At 51.7% G+C, this 24,947-nt stretch overlaps 1 protein-coding gene across 6 annotated transcripts in view; it reads right to left on the bottom strand.

The window, feature by feature from the left end:
* Positions 1-116: 116 nt before the first annotated feature.
* The window catches only part of MTMR14 (myotubularin related protein 14), a 57,992-nt gene continuing 33,161 nt past the window's right edge, over positions 117-24,947 (bottom strand). The window contains exons 13-19 of one of the 6 annotated variants that reach the window (XM_067540545.1): positions 24,804-24,840; positions 23,903-23,973; positions 22,916-22,962; positions 22,554-22,692; positions 19,089-19,265; positions 5,441-5,596; positions 117-1,079 (exon numbers count right to left, since the gene is read on the bottom strand). In XM_067540545.1, the coding sequence (XP_067396646.1) occupies positions 899-1,079; positions 5,441-5,596; positions 19,089-19,265; positions 22,554-22,692; positions 22,916-22,962; positions 23,903-23,973; positions 24,804-24,840 (808 nt within the window). In that variant the 3' untranslated portion in view covers positions 117-898. Of the gene's footprint in view, positions 1,080-5,440; positions 5,597-6,139; positions 6,309-8,961; positions 9,467-13,131; positions 13,350-19,088; positions 19,266-22,553; positions 22,693-22,915; positions 22,966-23,902; positions 23,974-24,803; positions 24,841-24,947 lie in introns of those variants that run through there. The other 5 variants (XM_067540536.1, XM_067540553.1, XM_067540572.1 and 2 more) reach the window with 5 other exon arrangements.

Raw genomic sequence — 24,947 nt, 5'->3', positions numbered from 1 at the left:
GCAGGGCTGAGCCGCGCCGCTCGGAGCACGCAGCCCGGGAGCGCCGCGCCCCCCGCCCCAACGAGTGCCCGGCCGCAGGGAACCGCCGGGGGCGGGGCGGGGCGGCGCTGCGCGGATTTTCAAAGCTCCGTCGAGGCGCGGGTCGGGCTATTTATAGCGCGGGGGAGGGGCGCGCTAGCCCGCGCCCGGAGCCGCCCCCCCGGACTCCCTCCCGACCCCAGGCAGACGCCAGAGAACCGGGACCTCCATGGGCCCCAGCCTGGCCCCTGGCCAGGCAGAGCCACCCCCTCACACCGAGCCCGGCAGGCCCAGGCCTTGGCTCCTGCAGGAGCCCTGGTCCTAGCCCTGACACTGCTGCCCTGACGGAGGGCAGCTCAGCCCCCCAGCAGGGGAGGGGAGCGCCTGGCTCTGCGCCTGCCCCAGGCACTGCCATGCCACTCAGCATTGCGCCAGGTGTTGTGCAGTGTGCACACAGCCCGGCTCTGCTGCCAGCACCCGGCTGATGGCCAGCCTGCCCCGAGCACACCCCGCACAGGGGCAGCCGACACCCCGCTCCGGTCCCACAAGGGCGGCTAAGCACCACACGGCCCCCACCACCCAAGGCCCCCCACCTTACCCCACCCCACCCCACCGCTGCCAGGGCCTGAAGCAAGGGGCAGGGCACAGCGGGTGGTGCCTGCAGACATCTTTACTGCAAGGATCTGTCAGTCTGTCCAGTGCGGCAAAGGGGAGAAGGCCCTGCTTGCTCAGGGCAGGGCCGCAGCCTGCAACAGCAGGACAGAGCCCACAGCCAGGCACTGGCAGAGCCCCAGGGCAGCTCTTGAACTCCCATGGCTTTTAGGTTCCTTTCAGCTCCTGGAGGCCCAAAGGAGCCAGTCCAATGTGTGCACCGCCGCGTTCAGAAGGTGCTGCTGCTTCCTCTCAGTCCAACACCCCGTGCAAACTGCTCCAGCAGGCCCCCAATCGCCCCCGAGGGGCTGGACGGCACAGCCTTCAGGCCAATCGTGCTGCTGTAGGTGGCTAGGAAAGCAGAGCGCACCTCCTCCAGCCGGGACTCTCGGCCTGGCCCGGGCACTAGTCTGCAAGACAGAAGGGGGGTGGTCAGCCGCGTGAAGGGGCCGAGTGCAGCCCTCCTGCAGCCAGCTAGCCCTGCTCTGCCCCAGGCTGGCTGCACATTAGCAACTCAGCTCCCTGCCCTTCCCCCAGCCCCCCTTGCACCTGCACACCTCCTCCCCCAAGGGAGTCCCACGCTGAGGCCAGGCCTGGCTTTGACCCCCCCAACCGCTAACCCCACAAGGCTCCAGGCGAGGGAGGGAGGCAGCAGTAGAGAAGGTGACGCAGTCCAGGGCAGCTGGTGCTAGAGTAGGGGATCCTGGCTGGTGTCTGGCCCCATGCCAGCCTCTCCTAAGGGGTCCAAGCTCCAGCAGCTGGGCAACGTTGCTTCTATTGCCACTGTCTCCTACCTCTGCAGGCAGCCACCAGCCCTTCTCTCCGCTTCCCTCCCCCACCCAGAGACCTCCCTTAGATCTCGACAAGGCAGGATTCAGCTCCTAGCTGCCCTCACTTTTACAGACAGCAGTAAGAGCTGGCTCCCTCTGTTCAGCCCGGCCTCAGCTGGCCAATTTTGCAACTGACGGAGCAAGAGCTGCCCCTGCAGCTCCTGCCATCTGGAAGAGCCTTTGTGGCAGGCTGCCTCACTGCCTCCATCTCCAAATCTCACCCGCATCTTCTCTCTCACCCCCACCTTCTTTTCTCCTCCTGCTGCTGAAGTCTGCAAGGCCCGTAGGACACAGTTTGGATGCAAAATGCTAAACTTTAGGTTTGTGTTCACAAGTCAGATTTTACCCTGGATCCTCACCACATTCCACCCTAAGCAGGTCCCTGGTGCAGTGGAAGTGACACTGCTACGCCTCCCTTCCTCCGTGGGGGGAGGCGCAGCTCGTTGCGCTGAACATTCACATACTTTGTAAAATGCTTTGGGATGGCTCTGGACTGACGCTTATCGTGACAGCAGCCTGCATTTAGTGATCGTTGGGTATTTCCCAGTTTCTTCTGCCTCTCTCCCCTCAACTGCGGCCCAGGACAGCCAGCTCCAAGCCTGGGGGAAGTGAGGTATGAAGTATGGCAGGTAGGTGAGGTGGTGAGATCCCTTCCAGCCATGGTCACTGGAGTTAAGAGATTTTTCATATCTATGCCGCTGCAAGGCTGTACTGTGTGAGCGTCAGACTCTCCTCGAGCAGGGCATGGTTTCCCCAGGGGGCTGCTCTCCATCAGAGCTACGCCCAGTTTAGGGCTGGGGGAAGAGAGAGAAGCTAACACAATATTCCAGATGAGAGAGCAGCATGAAGAGCGATTAGAGTTCAAAGGCAGCTGTTCTGGGTTTAGTACTGCAGCAATCCTGGCTGTGTGCGTCTCCACTAACAGAGTGGTGGTTCCCAGAGAGAATAAGACAGTGCTCAAAAGGTCACTCCAAGGGCACAGCAGAGACCTTGCCGTGCAGAATTCTCCTGAATCTCACTAGTGCCTGGCTGGCTCTACCTTGGCTGGAAGCATTAACCACCCACAGCCAGCCGCGCTAGTCCGGAAACAGCAGCAAGAGGGTAGATGCGGCGGGAGGCTAAAAACACCAAGTGATGCTGAAGCAGCCAACTAGGCCGCGATTTACTTCCATCAAAACCAAGCAGGGGGGCTGAAGAGGCAACACATTGAAGAGAGCAAAAGGAAACACGTTTAGGTGACCTCCTCAGCCTGGCGCAGGCTGTTACCGCAACGTGTTCAAATGCCGAAAGAATGACAGACTGATGTGAAGGAAGTGAAATGGACATGAAATCTGCAGTTATGCACCTAGTGTTCAGATAACCAGAGTATTTCATGCAGCATGTAAACAAGGGCACATCTTAGGCTGTGCATTTAGACTTCTGCCTTTATTTATTTCCCAACATCCAGCAGCTTACCTGTGTTTTATATTTAGATTCCTAGTTTATTTTGAAAGGAAAAAGAGGCGGCCTGATTTCCTCAGCAGATAAGTGAACTAATTCTGAGTTAGTACTGCAGACCAAGACACGGAGACACCCATTAGACAGCAGTTCAGAGATCTGAGGCAGACTCTCAGGTCCCCCCCGGTTTTGCTATCATATAGCTAGTAGGGTGAGACACTGCTGTTTAAAATGCAGAGATGTCGATGCTGCACAGAAAGTTTAAACCCCAGCTAAGGGGACAAAAAGGATGCAGGGTATGAGACCAGAGTATGTCCAGGCCAAAACTCCAAACTGGACCCTTCTTGATAGAGCCCCACAAGAGAGTTTGAATAAAGACTCTTGGGAAAATGTACTGTCACCAGAGAGCAAGCCTGGGAAACCTCAGTCCATTAGGTGCAAGCTGCACAAAGACAGGGAATTAGAAGTGAAAACTAGTTTGCATCTGAACTCAGACAGACACTACTTGGAGCCAACTGCAGTCTGCACGGTCACAAACAAAGGCTGAGTCAAACAGACCTGGTACGCAGCAGAGAAGTTAAAGACCCGGACCCTGAGATCAGGCTTGGAGCAGTCACCTGATTACTCCATGTGACCCAGGGGCCGACTCGTCCAGCTTTCAGACGGTCAGTCTAGCCCCAGCATGATGGAGGCTAAGAAGGTTACAGGCCTGAAACCCAATGCAGGGGACATCAGGGCCACAGTTTCCACTGGGAATATTTTGGGGATGAGAGTGGCTAATCAAAGCCAAGAATGAGGGAATGAGAATTCTTCCTTTTCCATTGCCCTCAGGTTGGCTGTGCCAAGTAGTTACAATCTGAAACGTGCTCCAAATTCCAGAGACAGACCTGCCCACTGCAGCAGAGTGACCCTGCCCAGATCCCCAAGTGTGCAGCTCGTGACTCGTTTCTTACTGAAATCCAAACCAGAGGCAAACTCAGGAGATCACACTGACTTAAAGGCAGACCTACCTAGGACTTCCAAGTAAGCCTCAACTGACTCACCCGTTCCTTTCTCTGTTAATATTACCCATTCCCTGACACCGCAGGGGAAGGGCAGCAATGCTCAATGGGGATTTGAGTAAGAAACCTGCAGCAGTCACCAAAGGACAAACATGGATTAAACAGTCTCACTTAATGCCCATTTTAAGGTATGTCCTTCAAGATGTCTCCTGCCACCCCTTAACTCCTTCCAATCAGATCTCAGAGCCACGCGGAGTGCTCCTCTCAGAAAGGACTTGTCACCAACTCGTGCGGCAGAAGCTTGGGTTGGAAGAGGCCTCGCTGGATTTCTGGCTGTTAGTTTAAGAAGTTACAGAAGCTGCTGCTGTGGTTCTGGCCTGCAGGCCAATAGATGGTCACATTTCTATCAAATGCGGCTGGTCGCCCTGCCAGTCTGTCTCAAAAGAAATGTGTTTTCCATGTCTCCTACCCTCCATCTCATCTCAATTTAAGAGGCTTCCTGAAGCACTAACTCAAAGTAGGTAAAAAGGATGCTAGGAGAAAGTAGTATAGCTGTCTGCAAAACTAGAGCAATATGATTAGCTAACAGTGCAGCAAACAGACAATCTACCATTTTGCAATGGCTAGATTGACAGTTCATAAGGCAGAAGTGCCATCCTACCGTTTCTTACACTGCAATTAAAATGCATCTCATGCCTTTGAAGTTCCCGCACAAGTAGCTCTCCGCTTGGGGGGAGTGTTTGCTTCTCAACAATTCTGGGAAGCAAATGTCAGGTGTTCTTTGGCAATGTGGCTTGTAGCGAACCATGCTCCCTGATGTGGCATGAGCAAGTGGACAGCTGTAAGACGAGCTGAGGGTGGAGGGCAGGAAGAAAAAAAAGCAGCAGTTCAAGTATTTTGGAGGGTCTAGAATCTGAAACATGGCCAAGATAAAGGGTCTATCCACCCAGCAAAGAACCACCCGCCTCTCGCCCATGCCAGCTGACTCAGGCTCGCTGATTCATTGCTGTGTTGACTTCCAGGCTCCCACTGCACAGGGCCTTAGGGTCCAGGCTCCGGTCCGACCCCAGAAATCAACACAGCAATGAACAGCCCTGTGAGCCCACGTCAGCTGGCACGGGCCAGCCACGGGTTCTTCTCTGCTGTGCAGACAGAGCCATGGAGGCAAAGTGGAATGCAGGGAAAGAAACTTGCCTTTTCACAATTCCCCTGCCCTGCGGTGTTACAGGGCAGAACTGCAGCCTCTCCCCCAGCTTGTGCCCAAATGGTGCCATGGCAGCAGTGAAGAGACCAAGATGGGCACAGTACACCTAGCGCTCAGCAAACCAGGAGCTGAACTCAGAGTACTCCGCCGCAGAATGCGCTTCTGGGAAGTAGCCCAAACGATGCCTGAGGCTAATGCAGCTCTCTGCCTTGTCCTAGGCCATGTCTGTGAAGTCCCAGTTCTCCTAGCCAAGCCAACTGTTACACATGGGCGCCATCCTCTGTGCTCAGTACACTTACAGGCCACTGTTAGGGAGCTCATCCGGGAAACTGCAAGGGAGAGAGGCCTCTGTGCTCAGGATTGCATGCTCCTGAATACTGCCGCACCCTGTTACCATCTGCCAGCTGCCAAAGTCTGTAGAAACGGAGGATCCAGGCAGGGAGTGGTCCACTGATCTGGGGCAGAGAGAGAGAGGGGAGATGGTGCAGTCAGTGAAGTCATTTAATCACATGCTTTTTTGCTAAATGCTTGTGCCAGTGGGCACAGTGGGGTCGACAGTGGGGTGGCAGCGACGTTTGTGCCCGCACGTTCTGACGCTGGGTGTGAAGAAAGCACTAACGAGTGATTCTGGCACACAGCACAAGGCAAACCTTTCTTCCAAAAGCAAAAGGAGAAGCCAAGCTGGTTGTGACTGAGAAAGCAGCAGATCCATTTAGGAGCTGGTAGAGCAAAGCTAGCAAGAAACAGAAGGTCATGCAGGAACCGTGAAACCCATCAGCAAGATGCAAGTGCACATCCTGCTCACAGAAGCAGAGCCGTGGACAAAGGGCATCCCCCAGAGCCGTGGACAAAGCTGCTCACAGCCAAATGCAACTGCTGGGCCTTTGAGAAGGAGAATTTGGCTTGTCTGGTGCCTTAATGCAAAGGAGACTGTTTGGGAGAGGCCTCCAGAGCCCTGCTTCTGCAGCCAGCGGAACAGGAGTGCGACCTGGAGGGAATGCACCTGAGCGTGCGGGAGAGCAGGAGCAGCACCATCTGCCTGGAGAGCACAGCAGCTGTGTGTTCACTCAGCAGAAGGATGCTGCAGTAGTTGTCAGCTAGGCAGAAGCCCTTCAGTACAGGACAGGGAGCTCAGGAAAGAGGATGTAGCGCAATGCATGCAGCCGCCTACCAGGAAAGACAGAAATGTGAGTGAACTGGAGGGTTCCTCTCTCACTCCCCAAGAGAAGACAGTGATCCCTGGAGACTAGCCACCAAGACTGTGGTTTCCAGGGGTGAATAAAGTCCTCGGGCCCTGCCGCATGGCAGTGTAGACCCATGACCTGCATGGTGCTGGGTTCTCAGCAAACTGAAAGGGGGATTGGAGTTCGACAATACGAGGGGCGAGGGGAAGCTGCAGAGCAGGCTGGCATTGCAGTTTAGGAGGCGGATTTAAGGAAGAATTGAAGAAGAATCCCTGGGGCATTAGCATGCCATCGTAGTGTGAGGCTCTGGCATTGCAAAGGGCTGGAGTTTGCCTTTTACCAGCGGTAGCCATCTAGTGTCTTACAGTGCATCTCCAGCTGTAAAATGCCACGACACCTAGTTCAGAGACACTTGCTTGGGTCTCATTGCGACAACCTCTGGCTTCTGAACATGGATCAGAATTAGCACAGGCCTCTCCGTGGCCAGCATGGGTGCTTCATGTGCCTTTTACCTCGCCGCTCTGTGCTGAGATGTACAGAACTCAAACTGAAGGCTAGACGCCAGAGATGCTGCCCTGTCCCCTGCTTCTCCAGTTCATTTAACTTCAAGGGATTCTGCGGCTCTCCCTTTGGGGAGGATGCCCATCCCAGCACATACACCTAGAGAATGAAGATGGCTATTTCAAGGATGGAAGAAAGATTTTCTGGTTTCCAGGAAAGAGGGCATGAATCGGAGCAGTAAGAACTGTAAGAGCAGAGCCCGGTCCGCCTCCCCAAACTCCAATTCTTTCAGTGAGAGACTTGGTGAATTTTCTGCATGTCATGGATGAAAACTCAGAAGCCAGATTCAGAGCGCTGATCAAGAAATGCTTTTCATCCCAAGTGACATTTGCTATAGCTAAGAATTCCCTTGCTGCAGCAGGTGGGGGGCTCTCAGGCACATCATTTTGGAGATAAAAACATAATGAAGCCAGTTTGCTCCCCCAGGCTATGCTGACATGGTGCTTTGAAACAGATGACAGGGACATCCCACTACAAAGCCCCAAGGAGCTTGTAATGCACAGAGCCACAATTCAGTAACACTCAGTCCCCATAGATCTCGAGAGAAAAAGGAATCTGAAGGAAGAGATGGTGCTGGGCAGGTGAGGACCATACCATGCTGAAAGCCGGGAGAGGGAGCAATCAAGTGAGAGGGTTGGGAAGAATACGGGAAGCCCGGGGAGCAGGGGAAATGAGAGTGGAACTGCAGGTCTGCAAGGGCTTATGGTCAGGCCAAAACTGTAGTAAGAGGTAGTAGAGCAATGGGAATTCAAAGAAGAGGGAGGAAGGGGAAACCAGCTGTCCATGTGCGGGTCTGAGAGGGGCAGTCAGAGGCACTGAGCCAGATCTAGGATGGTTACAGGAGCTAAGGTATGCAAAAGGGCACTACAGGCAGGAGCAGGAGAGATGAATTTGACAGCTAGACAAAGCAGCAAGAGGACATAGCAATTGGCTGTGGGGAGAGGGGACAAGTGAAAGGACACCAGGGTTGTGAGAAGGGCTGCAAGTTGCCAACAGAGAGAGGTGAGAAAAGCAGGGGACAAAGACTGGGCAGAAAGGTGAGGTCTATTTTGGAGAGGTTGAGTTTGAGAAGAAGCAGATGGAGAAGGGATGAGGAGGGCGGTGAGGCACTGGAATGGGTTACCCAGGGAGCTGGTGGAATCTCCATCCTTAGAGGTTTTTAAGCTGCGGCTTGACAAAGCCCTGGCTGGGATGATTTAGCTGAGGTTATTCCTGCTTTGAGCAGGGGGTTGAACTAGATGTGACCTCCTGAGGTCTCTTCCAACCCTCATCTTCTCTGGTTCTCTGAGAGTGAATGCACAGAAAGAAGAGAAGGGGACCACCAGACTTTGAGACACCAACTAGCGAGAGAGCGTGTAGTCAGTAAGGCAGGGGAGAGAGAGATGAATGAGGCAGTGCATCGAAGTCAGCACAGCCATGAAGAGGGAACACAACAGAGGAGGGCTCTGCAGGTGTCGCTAGGTGAAGGCCAGTTCACCTCGAGGGAAGATGATTACAGCTGCAGGAGAAGTCAGGATTTGGAGACCGAGGGAAGAGAGAATACTTGAATGCAGACAGGAATGTAACACATGCTCTAGAATCAGGGGCGACTGTACATTACTATCGCCTGCCTAAGTAATTTGTTCCATAAACACAGAGCCTCTGCAGACCCACCGTGCGATTGTGCATGCTGCCGTGTGGAGAACCAGATTTCAATCGGAGCAGTGACAATGCGTGGTAAGGTTAATCACCGTCACTTAAAAATTTACACCTTATTTCAAGCCTGAATTTGGCTAACTTCAACTTCTAGCCATTGGATTGTGTGCTTTTGTCTGCTATACTGAAGAGCCCTCTAGTATCAGATGGACACTTCCTCCCCACGTAGACTGATCAAGTCACCTCTTAACTCCTCTCTTCGGTAAGCTGAATAGGCAGAGCTTTGACGTGTCCCTGGCAGGCAGGGTTTTCCGTGCTCATTCTTGGGGCTCTTCTCTGAACAGTCTGTGCAGCTCCAGGAGCTAAGGCCCTGGCAGCTGTGGTTATATCACGTGTATATGTGATTCTATCCAGGCCACTGCCATCTTTCAGTGCTACTCAGGCCTAATGGGAGGGACAAGCAGAATGACAGCAAGGTACCCACAAAGACTTTGGATGTTCCTGGGGAAAATGGTGCTCCACGTCTATGGACCCTCACAGCCCACCCGAAACAAACCAGGAAGATTCTGGGCCAGATTTCTCATGGGTGTGAACCCTTACGTCCAAAACACATGCACCAGGGAGCACTTTGCTCTTTTAGATTTAGTCTTGTGTGGGACCAAAGGCATCCAAATGGTGCAAGGATGTGCCTAAAACCCTTCTATTAGGGAGTTCTTAAAAGGAGGGATTATAGGCTGAAGAGGAAAAAGACAACAGAAAGGACAAAGGGGAGAGGAGTACAATTTGAACTGGATCTGCGGCGTGGAGTCTCCTTATGGCCCACTCGGCCTGTCCCAGTGCCCCCACCCAACTCCTGCTGCATCTTCCAGGATCTGAACTTTTTTCTTCTGCTTGCTAAGGTCGGGGACTTCACCAGGCTTAGCTGAAGGCTCATCTGCTGCTAATCTACCAGAAGAAAGACTCTTATTACCATTACATGTGGCTATTACTGTGCTGCTACAGAAACATGGAACTTCAGAGGAAAGACATCAAAATGGAACGGTCCTAGAGGACAGACAGGAAGTCCCCCTACCGCACAGGAATTATGGTTCTGCTGAAACAGAAACAGTGGCTCGGGCCCCCAAGTATTGTCAGAGCAGTGGCTTAACCCTGGGGTTTTAGGCTAGGTAGACTGCAGCTCCAGACACCAAGTATCTCCTGTTCAAGGGACACCAATTTCTCTTCTTGTAGAGCAGATCCTAGACATCCCAGAAGCTCTCAGTCAAAAAGCCAGCCCTGCACACTGCAATCAGGTTTGAGGTCGAGGTTCCATCTGCAATGGGCAGATTTTGTGCCTTTGCTAACTATTGCTACAGGAATTGGATATTTCTCTGAAGAAGACACTGCACATGAGAGTGTGTTTGGCTTTTGGCAAAGTGTGGTCTGGATACTCTGGATGGCGCATCACAACTCCATTACAACAGTTCTCCAAATCCTTTCCTTATCAAAGGAATGTGTGTAATAAAACCAGCAGAGAGCAACATGCCCTGTGGGTAGGCTGACCATCAGCAGTGAGACCTACAGCAATCGTTCCTCTCCAAGAGTTTTCTTGGCTAAAATCAGTTAGAGATGGTGACACCTGCATACCTTATTTCAGGGGTAGTTAATAGGCAGACCACGGGCCACATCTGGACTGCCGGACACTTCTGAACAGATCCCAAAATCTTTTTATTTACTTATCAGCATCATTTTTTTTCTTTTTTTTTGTTATTATTTTCTCTGGAGCCTGGACACAGACCATAAATTTGGACCTTGACAAAAAATAATTGATGCCCCATGCCTTATTTTATCCAGCCAAACATGGCCACTTTTTGGAAGACAGCTATACCATTTTTGTAAGTTGCCACACTAATCTTTTGGTGACCTAGGTAACAAAACAGTGGCTTTCAAGTGTTTATTCCCAGCTGTAATCAGCCATCCAGGATGCCTTAGTGCAGCAAGTTTCACAGCTGTAGCTCATAAGGGCCCTGGAAATCAATCCCATGAGGGCCTTTTGATTTTTGGTGGAATGACCAAAGTTGAACTTTTGGAAACCCCTCTTACCCCAGTCTACTTCCCAACTGCCTCAGCTTTCTGTGCCTCCATGTTCCATCTAGGAACTTTACAAATATCCTCTCCCCCTGTAAGGGAATCCATTCTTTCTTGATTAAGCATACTAAAGAGTACTGAAGTGTACTAAAGAGAGGTGGTAGCAGGTGTAAGGAATGAGTATACCAGACTGATATTTTAGCTCAGAAGGAATATACACTGGACGATCGAGATGCTGAAGGAGCACTCAAGGAAAATAATGTTATTGAGGAGAAACTAAATGAATCTTTGCATCAGTCTTCACAGCTGAGGATGTGAGGGGAGATTCTCAAACCTGAGCCATTGTTTGTAGGTGACAAATCTGAGGAACTGTCCCAGATCGAGGGGTCACTGGAGCATTGGAGGTTTTGGAACAACCTGATACATTAAACAGTAAGTCACCATGACCAGATATTACCAACCCAAGAGTTCTGAAGGAACTCAAATGTGAAATTGAAGAACTAACAACTGTGGTATGTAACCTATCATTAAATCAGCTTCTGTACCAGATGACTGGAGGATAGCTAATGTGATGCCAATTTTTAAAAAAGGCTCCTGAGGCAATCCCGGCAATTACAGGCCAGTAAGCCTAACTTCAGTACCAGGCAAATTGATTGAAACTATGGTACAGAACAGAATTATCAGACACAGGAATGAATACAATTTGTTGGGGGAAGAGTCAACAAGGTTTTTGTAAAGGGAAGTCATGCCTCACCACTCTACTAGAATTCTTTGAGGGGGGTCAACAAGCACGTGGACAAGGGTGATCCAGTGGACATAGTGCACTTCTATTTTCAGAAAGCCTTTGATGAGGTCTCTCATCAAAGGTTCTTAAGCAAAGTGGCCATGGGATAAGAGGGAAGGTCCTCTCCTGGATCAGTAATTGGTTAAAAGGTAGGAAACAAAGGTCAGTTTTCAGAATGTAGAGAGGTAAATAGTGGTGTCCCCAACCCTTCCCTAACCCTTCCCAGGGTTGGGAAGAATACGGGAAGCCCGGGGAGCAGGGGAAATGAGAGTGGAACTGCAGGTCTGCAAGGGCTTATGGTCAGTGCTGTTCAACATATTCATAAATAATCTGGAAAAAGGGGTAAACAGTGAGGTGGCAACATTTGCAGATGATACAAAACTACTCAAGATAATGAAGTCCAAAGCAGACTGCGAAGAGTTACAAAGGGATCTCACATAACTGGGTGACTGGACAACAAAATGGCAGATGAAATTCAATGTTGAGAAATGCAAAGTAATGCACACTGGAAAACATGATCCCAACTATACATATCAAATGATAGGGCCTAAGTTAGCTGTGACCACTCAAGAAAGCAATCTTGGAGTCATTGTAGATAGTTCTCTGAAAACATCCACTCAATGTGCAGCAGCTGTCAAAAAAGCTAACAATGTTAGGAATCATTAGGAAAAGGATAGATAATAAGACAGAAAATATCGTACTGCCTCTTTATAAATCCATGGTACGCCCACATCTTGAATACTGCGTGCAGATCCGGTCACCCCACCTCAAAAAAGATATAATGGAATTGGAAAAGATACATAAAAGGGCAACTAAAACGATTAGGGGTACGGAAAAGCTTCCATATGAGGAGAGATTAATAAGACTGGGACTTTTCAGCTTGGAAAAGAGACAACTAAGGGGGGATATGATAGAGGTCTATCAAATCATGACTTGTATGGAGAAAGTAAATAAGGAAGTGTTATTTATTCCTTCTCATAACATAAAAACATAAATTTCACCAAATGAAATTAATAGGCAGCAGGTTATTGCTGCATCGAACAAAAGGAAGCATTTCTTCACACAATGCACAGTCAACCTGTGAAACTCCTTGCCAGAGGATGTTGTGAAGGCCAAGATTGTAAACGGGACTCAAAAAATAATTAGTTAAGTTCATAGTGGATAGGTCCATCAGCGGATATTAGTCAGGATAGGCCGGGATTGCTGTTTGCCAGAGACTGGGAATAGCTCACGGGATGGATCATTTGAGGATTACCTGTTCTATTCATTCCTTCTGAAGTACCTGGCACTTCAGAAGACAGGATACTGGGCTAGATGGACCATTGATCTGACCCCGTATGGCTGTTCTTGTATCAGGCAGTCACCTGATACAATACCTGTAGCACAATGAAGACTCAGTTGGACCTAAATTCTGTAGCAAGATTCTTGGATTCTATTACTTCTTGGTGGGGCAGATGCACTGAAACCAAGAGTAGTTTTTGAAATCTGAAAGTGAATGGTGAGTACAATAGCCCCACGTTTATTTTAATATTCCATTCAGGTTCAACTGTCTCCACAACATCAAGTATGTCAAAGAACTGAACTCAATTCCTAGAGCACTTGGGAAAGAGCGAGAGGAGAACTACCGATCTAGTGCAGAGCACATCCAGACTACAGGCATGAAGGGGATGACCTGCAGGTCTCATGCCCCTGCCATAAGCAGTGGCAATGGTGGTGTGCCCCCACAGAGCAGGATAGGGGAGACTGAGGCATGCGCATCAACACAACCGAGATTCGGGTCTAAAGAGGGCAGCAGATTAGCTGGCGTAGGAACAGAGCTGTTTGTAGGGAGGCACACAGCTCTCTGCTGTCACAGCTGCATCTGCATCAGTCCTGCACCCTTCTCACAAACATCTGATGGAGGAGAGGGGAACTTCGGATAAAAATGAGCCTCAGACCACCGTGAGTGGGAAGAGAATCCCCCAGAAATCAGACGGGCTAGCGAGACAAGATTGACATAAATATAAATATAAAGAGCCACGAGAAGGCTGTCACAAGTGCAGGAGGACTATTAAGTCTGCTGGTTCCCTAGGCAGGCCACAAACTAGCAACTGCTACCCTAAAACGATTCCATGTAATTAGGTCACTGCTCCCCATGCAACACCTTTTCCCACAGAACACTCGATCTGGATTTCTGAGCATGCGGACTTCTGCCTGCACGCAGGGAGCCAATGCTTTCAGTAGAGGAGCATCCAAGGAGAGTTCCACTGTATGAAGTGTGAACAAGAAAAGTGCTATGCTTGCCTCTCACCCTTTTTCTGCTCTCCCTTCACAGGCCATTCATCCAGGCTATTAGAAGACGTTTGGAGAAGAGGCTGCATTTCTCTGCACAGCTGTACACTTACACTAGCGCAAGCGTCACCAACGTCAGATGTGAAGTACGAACGCTCTTTAAAAGGCTAAAACGAACACAACTTGGACTGGAGCACTGATTCTAAAGTTACTACAGTGCGGACAGGCAGGGTCTTGCTGCCCCTTCCAGATCCTGTATGGAAACAGTTGGCAAGTGGCTCTTGGCAGCAAGTGGCATTTACAATACTGGCTAAATCTCAGCCACCTCATGAATGATCTCGTTAATGCACTAGCATCCCAGAGCACAATATTATATGAGCACAACAATACACTTGCAGCATCAGCTGCGTGCAACTTCACACACTTAGCCACAGGTACATCTGTAGTGTACTCAGAGCTCCAGTTCTGGGAAAAGAACTCATTTCCTTCTGCAGTCAGTTATATCAGTCCTGTTCCTGGCAAGTTTTGGGCCTGGCTTCTGACACCTTTAGGACACACAGACTGACAGACGTGCAGCACAGATGTGGTAAAACCTCTAGCTACCGAGCACCTCAAAGCAACTGTGAGAAAAATGTTCAGATACTGGCTGGACAGAGCATATTATGGTCACCAACCACAGTGTCCACAGATGCAGATGAGTAGCCACGCCCGCTGTGGTCTTGCTTTTTGCATTCACAGCACATTACTGAACTGGCTGCCTCTGCATTTAAAGGACTAGGGTTTTACACAGCCATTAGCAGACCCCAGGGTTTGATTCGTGGAGCATCTTGCCTCTTAAGAGAGCACAGCACGTCAGGTTTTGGGTAAGAGATTTAACAAAAGCACATTCAGGCAGAACGTATCCAGTTTGCTAATCCAGTGGCAGCATGTGAGTGCTCGAGTTAGTGCCCCATGCAAACACACTCACGTAACTGGGGTGACGTACATGCTTCAGGGCACGGGATTTACACGTCAAGCCACGTACAGGTGCAACTTGTGTTACTTTGTGGACGCAATGCACTCACTTGGAGACACCATCATGCCTGGCGTGTCACATAATTCCAGGGCATCTTCACAGACATTTATGCCTAGCAAGTTGAGAAACACACACCATGCAGAGATGTGGTCGTCTGTCACCAGAGACCTGATGTCTGAATTTGCCTTTGGATTGGGTCGCTGGCCACTAATCACAGCTTTAGTATGACAGAAGCTCCAGGGCAAACCTCCAGCCCCTACAGGAGCCCATATACTGGCCAGGTGCAACGTTTCCGTCTAGGAGGCTCCAGTGGGAACCTCGAAAGGTTCATCCTTTAGGTCCCCAGCCGTGTGAGGCAGCCCTTCCCTTGCTCCACGACTCTGCCTGCTCTCCATCCTGTCTGCACATGCTATGTCACAACAGAAATTAGCTGCCTGAAGTGGCTGTTGGCACACTGGGAACAGGCCATTTCTCCCCTGCTGCTGCTGCAGTGTCTGAATGTTTTGTTGCCATGACCACATGGCCGGAGATTAGACACTTAAGTGCAGTTGTTTCCTCGGCTTAGATCTTCCCCAGGAACCAGCCTGCAGCTGTAAAGACGGCATGGTCAACCTGTGGACGCTAGCCGCTTTCAGCCAAAGGTCAGGCTGCTGAATTCTCTGTTCTCAAGGGGCCACAGGAAAGGACTTGCTCCTTGCTTCCCTTCTCCCTCCAGCACAGTGATACAGGCCAGTGGTTAGGGCATTGGCCTGGCCGGGGAGACCTGGGTTCAATTCCCCTGTGAGCTGGGGCAAGTCACTTAGCCTCTCTGTGCCTCCAATCCCCTTTGTACAATGGGGCTAAATGTTCTCCTGCTCAGGCTCACTTGGAGGCTAGCTCCCCATCCCACCTCTTCCGCCCACAGCCCTGCCCACAGTCCAGCTCCACCCCCTGCTCACTCCACTCTCCCCCATCCCTCTTGGCCCTCTCCTACCCCCGTTCTGCCCCCTCCTCTCTTCCACATCCCCTTCCCTGCTTGGCCTCCCGGCTGCTGCATCCCTCTTCCCATGCTCACCCGCCCTGCTGTCCTCCCCGCCTGGGGGAAGAAAGGAGGGGGACTGAGCGGTGGGGGGAAGGACGCAGCAGCGAGTGGGGCCAGAGGTGGGGCGGGGCCTGGATGGAGTAGGTGTGGAGTGTAGGCGGGGAGCTAGCCCATGGTTGTAAACCTCAGCTCTCCCTCTCTAGGGGGCTGGGGGCCATCGGCTGTTCTGCCCTGGGGCCCGGAATTGCTGGCGGCCGGCCTGCTCTTACCTCAGAGGGTGTTGTAAGGGTAAAGACCCTAAAGACTGTGCTTTGAGAAGCACTTGGAGACTGCCTGATGAAACACGCTATATAAGAAATAATAAGAATGCCTGTTCTGTATTCACATTTATGTTCCCCACCCCACCTGTCCTCCGGTGGGAGAACTCCAGCTACCCCCAGGGAGTCCATGCGTGACTAGATGGAGCCTGGATTGATGGAGCCAGAGAGGAGGCAACCCCAGTGCTGAGTGGGGTGATGAAATCCTCTCCACTCCACAGCCTTATCCTAGGAGAAGCAGAGACCCTATTCATGGAATCCAGGACAAGGAAACGGCCCCAGCCTGTCAGTCTCTGAATGAGGTGGTTGTATTTATACCATGCTCCCAGATAGCGCCATGGGGATCAGCTCAACCCCTGGAGAAGGAAGGCCGGGTATGGACCAAGGGGTAGCTGGATCCAGCAGGCACATGTGAGCTAGAGAAGTGTAAATGGATCCGCACCAAATGGTTGGAGAGCAATTGCTGCCCTGCCAACTGCACCCCCTTCGCTGGGATCACCCAGCCATGAGTGTACAGCCAGCTTCTGAGCACACAGCGGTGGAGAGGAAATCCAAGCTGCTTCTGTATCAGTGTGATGAGCCCGTCACGGGAAGCACGTGTCTGCTGAATGCGCTCTGTGCTGAAGCTGCGGCCCAACAGGGGAGTGGCAGACTCCAGCTGTTTGCACACAGCTGACTTGTTGGCCTCTGCCTTATTCCTGATGTTCTTCTCTGCCCTCCTGGCTCCATCATTCACTGCTACAAGGTCCACCCCACCCAGCGCCGTTGTGCAGCAGCCTGTATTCCCAGACCAAGAGCCCAGCTCAGCCCATTATGAAAGAGCTGGAGTCAGACCGGGCTGACCTGGATTTGTTACGTCGGAAGGACTGTGCTAATGGTTCTCAAGGCTCCTGGTAAAGTCATGGAGCAGTGTGACAGCGAGCGGAAAGAGCCTAGCAATGGGAGGGAATGTCACACTTGCAATCTAGGGGTGTTTCTGCTTGGTCGCAGTTAATGCCACCCTTCCAGGGCATTGTTTATCAGGGCAAGAGCCACCAGCAAAGCCTAGGGAGTGGGCGGAACCAGATTTCTCGTAATGGCTGCTACTGCCTCTCCCCTGCATCGCTTGGGAGCCCAGAATCCAGCATGACACTCTGGGGTGTTCCTCACAACCACGAAAGGCGTCCTGACCAAAGAGAGCCAGAGAGGGACAAGATGGCATTGACGGCACTGGCTTCTGCTAAATCTTGAACGCTGCCATGTGAGCCTTGGCTTCCTGCTGTCACCCCCTCCCTGGCAGGTCATTTTTCCTGTTCCCCCCCCCCTTGTTTCTCTTCTTTCCCCTCATATAAGACAGAGGCAAAAAATCTGGCTGAGCTCCCAGGACAGCCCCCCTTTTACGACAGCACTGGGAGCCTGTGACTGGAGAGACATTTAACCAGTCCAAACACTGGTAACAGGTCAACGAGTGGCTAATAAGGTCATCTATGCTGGTCTACGTTTCTCCAGCATGAGCTTGCAAGTAAAAGCAGCCATCAAGAGAAAGAAGCTGCGTTTCACTTTGCTATTTTTCTCTCCCTCTGGGCAATTATCTTCCCGGAGTCTGATCCTGTTCATTGTGAGACAAAACAGCGGCAGCAGCAGCAGCGGCTCAAGACAATCTAAATGCACTCCTCACAGAGAGGGTACTGAATACAATCTAAGAAGACTCTTAGTGATTTTTCTCTGGGACAGAGACTCCATACAGATAAAGAGAATAAAGGAAACTTAAACAAGCCAATTAAAATGAAAAGCTCTAACTGTTTTCCTTCTGTTTCTCTGTATTTGATGAGAGGTTAATAAAATTTAAATGGTGGCTGTTGTGATGGGAGTCACCAGTGATAACTCGATAGGAAACCCCAGACCTTGCTTACAAGCAGGTCACAGTGAACAAGGGTTTACCAACATCTTCTCTCTTATTAGGCCCTCAATGGGGGCATTCTGTGTCAAAAAAATTAAAACTTCTGTGCACAATATTTTAAAATTCTGCAAAATGTATGTGTCAGAATAATAGTTACCATTATTTTGGTAATTTATTTCAAAATACCCATCAGCAAGTATGTTTGCAACAAAATGGACGGAAAAAAGAATTTCAGGAAATAGTGTGTGGTGGGGGCTCCGGCTGACAGCCTGAGCCTGCTGCGTGCAGGGCTGAAATTTGTGATTTCCACCAAAAGGAAATCACAAATTCTATGGGGAAAAAATAGAATTCTGCAGGGCACATTAATTCTGCGCTGCGCAGGAATACTCAACACACAGAGCCTTATCTTCAGGCTCCTTCTCTCCAGACCCAGCTCCACATACTTTGTCTCCCAAGTACCCAGCTCACTGATGCTGAGGAAAGGCAAAAATGATCAGACTCCAGAGGCTGCTGGAATGCCTTTCGTTATGGACAGCAACTCACTAGGTTTTACCCCAGATTATGTCCTGGCTAATCTCAAGCCTTCCCTGTTTTCTCACCAAGCCCCACCTGCGCTGTGGAGAAGTGCAGCCCGAAGTGTAGGCTCAGAGCCCATGCACTGTGCAATCCTCACTGCCTGTTCTTAGCAGTTACATCGTCCTCTGCCATTGGTGCCCAGTGCTTTAGACCCACCAATGCCAGAGGTGTCAGTGGTTCGGGACCAGACTCAGATGGAAATGGGTGCTGTTCAGTGAGAGCAGTTCCACCTCTTCCATAACACACTTCACTTCACGTCTCCTGGGCACCTAGTTATATTCACTTCCGAGCACCAAGCTCATCTTCTGCACCAGAAGGTCTGAGCCTGCAGGATGGAACAATACTGGAGACCTTGTACTGACTGCATTGACATGTCTGAGAGCAGAGTGCAGTCAGTGTCAGGTGGGACTGCCAGCACCAGCTGTGCTCAGGGGAGTTAGTTTATTTGTGCATATATACTGATGCAAGAATCACTGGGAGCAATTCTGTGGCCTGTGTTATACAAATAATAGCCCCTCCTGACCTTAAATCTCTGACTCCGCTGCACTCTAGGTCTTCAGAGCAGCATGAATGCAGCTGTCTCTCTCTATATATGCATTCATTTTACTAAGAAATGGTCTTCTTTGGTGCATCTCACCTGGATTTTGGGACCTCCAATGGGCTGCTTCCAACCCTCAGGAAGGTGTCAGAATGGTTTGATGAGGATGAGCTGGAGGACTTTGCTTCAGTCATCCCCTGGTAAGGCGATCTGTCTTCAGACTGTGGTGTCCGGCTCCAGAGCACGGTTTGTGGAGATGATGTGCGGGTCTTCCTCCTGCAGGACAACAGGAGATGGGAGTGAGAAGTCAGCTTCCCCACATGCAAAAAGCCATTCCATGGCAGAGCAGAGATTCCTCCCGCTGAGCCCTGCTGCCTCATTCAGCAGAGAACGTCTTATTCCAGTGTAACTGCAGCAGCAGGGTCTGCCAGACAGACATGCCCTGCCCCTTAGCACCTGCTGACCTCTGGCCCCCACTCAGCCAGCTCACACTTCTGGAGTTCATCACGTACGATGGGAGGGAGCAATGTGGCATATCGTCCGTCCCCTGGGGGCCAGGGCATGACTGGCCCAGACGTGCACATTCAAATGTTTTGTCCCATCTAATTTTACAGTGCTCCAAGCAACAGGAAGCCCAGCACATCTCTGGGGAAAGAGGACGCCCTAGTCTGATTGGAATCTCTAGTGAATACCAAGAGACGTGTGCTGTGCTCTCATTAACAGTATGTCTGCTCTGCAATTACCTCCCAACTGGCCTGTGTCAGCCAACTTGGGCTGCGGGGCTGTAAAACTGAGCTGCAGACATTTGGGCTTGGGGACCCTCCTCCTCCTGGGGTCCCAGAGTTTGGGCTCCAGCTGAAGCCCAAACTTCTATGCTGCAATTTTACTGCGCCGAGAGGCAGAGTCGGCTGACACAGGCCAGCTGTAGGGGGTTAAATGCAATGCACACACCCAGGTGACTAAACCTGGGTAAACAGCAAGGCAAGGCTGTGGGTCTGAAGGGACAGAACGCGTGTGTCCCTTCAATCTTCCCTGACAAGTCAGACAGTCGTGCCAGGCCTCTGATCACGCTGTTACTGTGCTCTGAAATGCCTCCGTTTGCCATATTTCTGACAATATGGGCCCCAACCTGAAAGGGTGCAGCCACCTCCCAGCTCCAGAGCCCCAGTACTTCCCTCTTTGAAGGGATGCCTCTGTACTGACAGCTCAAAACTGCATTGGCCTCTTCTAAATTCCTGTTGTTAGCTGCCCATCATCACCTCATGGCTTTCAGCCATTGCTGCTTCCCAGATGCCTGCCAAGTGAGTGAGAGCTTTGAACTGGTTTTCCCCCAGCCTGGCAAGTGAATCCTCAGATACCCAGGATTATCTTGGAAAAGCACCAGCTCCGTTCTCCCAAACCACAAGAATTTGGCTAAAGCCCTCCCTAGCCTTTCCACTCACGTTGGGACGGCAGTATTGTCCTCAGTGTGACCTTCAGAGTGAATGAAATGCCCAATATGGCCACAAGAACTTGGGCAGAGAGAGAAATGAAGGAGAAGAGAGTGCTCCTAAAAGCCGGTGCGGCCACCCTGGCTTTAGGAGAGACCAGAAGCTCAGGCAGCTAAAACTCAGCTCTTTGTACATCATGGCTCCCCTTCACTTTTTGAAGGGAAACTAGAGCATAGCAGATCAAACCTCAGGAAAACCTTGCTAAGGGGAAGCCCAGTCAGACAAGGGAACAGACGGCTTCGAGCCGTTGTGGAAGCTCCTTCGCTGGAGATTTTCAGAAGGAGGCTGGGCAACCACCTGTCTTGGTGGGTTTAGATACAACAAATCCTGTCCCTTGGCAGGGCTTAGCCTCGATGATCCTTGCGGTCCCTTCTGACTGTGGTTCTATGCCCACCCTATGGGCTTGTCTACACCATGGGGCTACAGCGGCACAGCAGAGGTGCCACAGAGCACACACTGCAGCCACATAGGGGTTTTCCATCACTGGAGGAACTCCAGCTCCCTGAGAACTGGTAGCTAGTTGACAAAAGCAATCTTCTGTCAACCTTGCTGTGTCTACACGGGGGTTGGGTGGGCGTAGCTACAGTGCTCAGTTTTTTCACACCTCTCAGCAACATAGTTATGTTGAGCTAACTATTTAGTGTAGACCAGGCCTCAGAGGTCCAACACCTCAGCTGCTAACAAAGTGTTACTGACCGCATGTCGCCATGTCTTCCAACACGCCTCCCTGAGTAACCCACAGGGATCTCAATTTATGGCTAAGCAAGAAGTGCCTGTGCTTTTGGTGGAACACAAGAACGTGGAAGAATTTGGCACCCATAGCAACAACCCAGCCCCCCGGCGTCCAGCCAGTGAGTGAAGTGTTAGAGAGACCATCACTGAGTCAACCCCACAAGAACAGCAGCTGGCCTTCCCAGTGCATTCTGGCTAGCCCAGGGTTTTCCTAGGCAGGAAGCTCCTGGGAGAGGATCTATGCTATTTACCTACTGCTGTAGGTCCTATGTAGTAATGACCATTGCCCAGAGCGGAAACACACACTTCCAACTACGCAGCCAATGCGCCCGGGGTGAGAGGCTGCTCTGTGCTTCTTTCAGTCAGTTCTCGGTGGACTGGCAGTCACCTGTGTTAGAGGTGACCCTGCACTAGGTCAGGTAAGCAAGTGCGCTGTTTCAGGCTTCTCATCTCTGCTCTCGAGGTCCCGCTTGTTCTCTAAAAATGTCACTGCACAATGCATTAGGGAGGCATGCCGCAGGTTACTCTCACCCAGAGGATTTCCAGCTGCCTCCAAGCACAGCCCAGATTTAATTTAAAATAATTGTGGGATAAAATAGCATCAGTGCTTGCGTTTAGGGAGAGGAGAGAAAAAAATTAAACTGAGAGGGGCAACCCCAGAGAAAGGCTCTGAAATCCCCAAACCCAGTTCTACTGCCAAGCTCTCTAAGGAGCAGAAAGCTGCTCCTACCAGAGTGAGCCTGCCAGATACACCCTTTCCTCCTCTGACCCCATCTGCACCACTGGGGCGTCAGATCTGCCTCATGGGTAACCAGACCAGGGGAGAGTTTCTCACGTCACCTTTGTCATAAGGAGAAGCATTGAGGGGTCTATGATCTATTTTGGAGCCATCTCCAGAAGAGCCCTGAGCAACATCCCAGCCAGCTTCAGCCCACAGGCCAGATACTTGGCTTTACAGTGGCGTGCTATTAGTGTGGGCTGCCTACCTTACAGGGTTAACCTCTACCTCCACCCCCTCTGGGGTGTGGAGACGCCAGCTGGGTGCATGGGAGGGAAGGCTTCTCCAAGAAGTCTTGCTTTTGGAGTGACCATTCTTCACCCAACTCCCTAGGAGACGCAGAGTCACGAATGGAAGTAGGAAGGCCACTCCAGGAGTGGACCCGTTGGGGCATACTGACCTGCAGCTCTGAGGCATGTGAGCACGCACTTGGCAAGGGGACGGGGAACTCCCTGGTCAATATGCTGCCTTCTGAATGCTGATTAAGGCAACCCCTTGAATCTGCCCCTGCCTGCTAGGCCCTGGCCAGGCTTGTGTGGCTCATGCTCCAGAATAGCTTCTCACCAAGCTGCCTGGGCCTGTGCTCCAGCTGGCATCAGCTCCACAGCCTCATAGGTGAAGCTCCCAGTTGCTCCGGGTGAACTCTCCATCACGAGGGAGAAGTCACTGCTCAGACTCGTGGTGCTGCCCCGATCCCTCTGCTCTGGAAGAAGAAGACAGGCGCAGACTGAATACAAGCTTAGGAAGCCTTTGATTCGCATACGTCCCCTTCTAGGTTTCTACCGCCACCCTCTTCTGTTGCCCTAGGGCTTTATGCATGTGAAGTAGAGACAGCAAAGGACACAGCCCATGGCTGGCGGGTGACACCCAAACCCCATTCAGCCCCGGGGGCTCTTTACTAGCAGCCAGGGAAGGACATCACTCACTTAGCATGCAGATCTCTTCCACACTAAAACCAGGCAGTAGGCTCTTCCTTCTAGGGGAGAAAAAGGAAACGGTTACCCACAGCAAGGCCCACGTCCGTGACGGATCTCACCCCAGCTGGACCCTCCGGGCTCACCCAGGATCAGAACCACAGCAACGTCTGCTGCCGCCCTGCCAGGCCAGGCCAGAGAAGAGGGGACAGTGCAGTTTAGGGATCCCTGAGCACTAACGGAGCCTGCACCAGGATCCCCAGCCCACGTGCACTCTGCCCTACACTTTCTGTTATGGCAGTGAAAGACGGCAAAGAGAAATGAGCTTAGCCCTCTGCTTTCCTTCCACACTACAGAACTGGTGTCTGGCCAGATACCCCAAGGTGCTGTGTGTCCTTAGCATGCCCCCTCCAAGGCAGGGAAAGCGATGAAAGAGGAGCAAACACAGAGCAGAGTCACTGGCTGGGACGATGGTAACTGAGGTGCTTCTGCCTCCACTACTAGCTGGGCTGGGAAGGGAGGAGAGAGCTCTGTGTCTGCAGCCACACAGCAGGACCCTAGACAGAGGTTCACGTCCTTAAAGCTGTTAGAAGCCTCCTCCAGGGAGGGGTTGGATTCTGCCATCCCTACGCACCGAGGGGCTACAGTTCGCCATCTCTATTCAGGCACAGCAGCCTCCTCGAGCCCTTCTCTTCCAGCACACATGATGGGACTTGCTGCGCAGCCAGCCGGGGCGAGTCAGAGCCCTCACGGCCATAGGCACATCCATGCTAATGGAACTCACAGACGCTTCATTAAGTGGAGAGCACATTTCAGCCTGGGCAGCTTTTCAGAGTGTGACGTGCGCACAAGCCTTGGCCCCATTTCTCAGCCTTCTGAGTGCAGAATAAATTAAGGGAAATTGGGCCAGGACACAAGGGCTTCCATCTCCCCATAGTAACAGCACTAACGAGTTGCTTGGCTCTGTAGTCCATGCAGCAGCCGGCGCAAGCTCCTTACCTCTGCATTTTCACAGCAGAGAACTCCTCGGAGGTGATGTGCTTCAGAAAATTGAAGCAGAAAAAGAAAATCTGAGCAAAGGAAGAGAGAAGAGAAGCTTGAGAAAAATCGGCAGGGGCTGCAGCCTCTGACTTTACTGGGGGGCGGGAAGGGGGAGCAGCAATGCATCTGCAGCTACCACCAAAGAGTCCAAGATTAGCCCCAGGGAAGTTTTGGGCCTCTTGTTTCACAGTCCTCTGCTGGTTTGCCCTGGATACGAGTGGGGGAGACCCCACAGTGTGTTACCACCACCCTTCACCCTGGCCAAGGGGCCAACTGGGAAAGCACATGCTAGGAAGCTCCTAACCAAGGACCTTCACACATGCCACCCCAAACGGAAAAGGGACAGCACCCTAGGGCGAGGGTCACCCAGCAGCAGCTTGCCAAGACTAGGGACACTCAGGAGCGCAGTGACCTTCCCAACATCACACTTCACAGTACAGACTTCTCTCTGATCCGGCTGGGCCACATGCAACTCCCATTCCCCTGCACAAGTGTCTCTCGCCAGAATGACAGCAACAGGACAGCTTGTCTGCAAGGATCCTAAGTCCCAGCACTGTGGTGCATCACCCACAGCTCTGAAAGCTAGCCAGCAGTACTAACAGCACTGACGGGGACACTTCGGGATGACAAGATCTAACCCACCCAGCTGTAGCCCTTGTGCCCCGGACAACATTCTTTCTTGGAAATGAGGAACGCGCAGATGCAAGGTACAGTCCTAACCCATGGACACAATGGGTGGCCAGCCAGTTCAACGAGACTCTGAGCAGCAAAGACTGCTGCTACTCGGAGACTGATGCCTAGTGGGTAGAGTGCTGCACTCAGGCACCGTTCACCTACCGCCTCCTAGAGGGACACTCACCTCTTCTCCTTTACTGAGCCGATCAACCAACATGTGCCTGGAGAGAGAGCCAGGGAAAGGAGATCACAAACTAGGAACCAGAACAAGCAGTAAAGCGCCAGCCATGAGCTGTCAGGCACAGCTGCAGCCTTAGGCGCCAGGTAG

The sequence above is a fragment of the Emydura macquarii genome, unplaced genomic scaffold (assembly GCF_026122565.2).
Source record: "Emydura macquarii macquarii isolate MOO-44397 ecotype Brisbane River unplaced genomic scaffold, CSIRO-AGI_Emac_v2 contig_71, whole genome shotgun sequence".
In the NCBI taxonomy this organism is placed as follows: domain Eukaryota; kingdom Metazoa; phylum Chordata; order Testudines; family Chelidae; genus Emydura; species Emydura macquarii.
The sequence above is the reverse complement of the archived record's forward strand: the minus strand, read 5'-3'. Positions and strand labels throughout refer to the sequence as shown.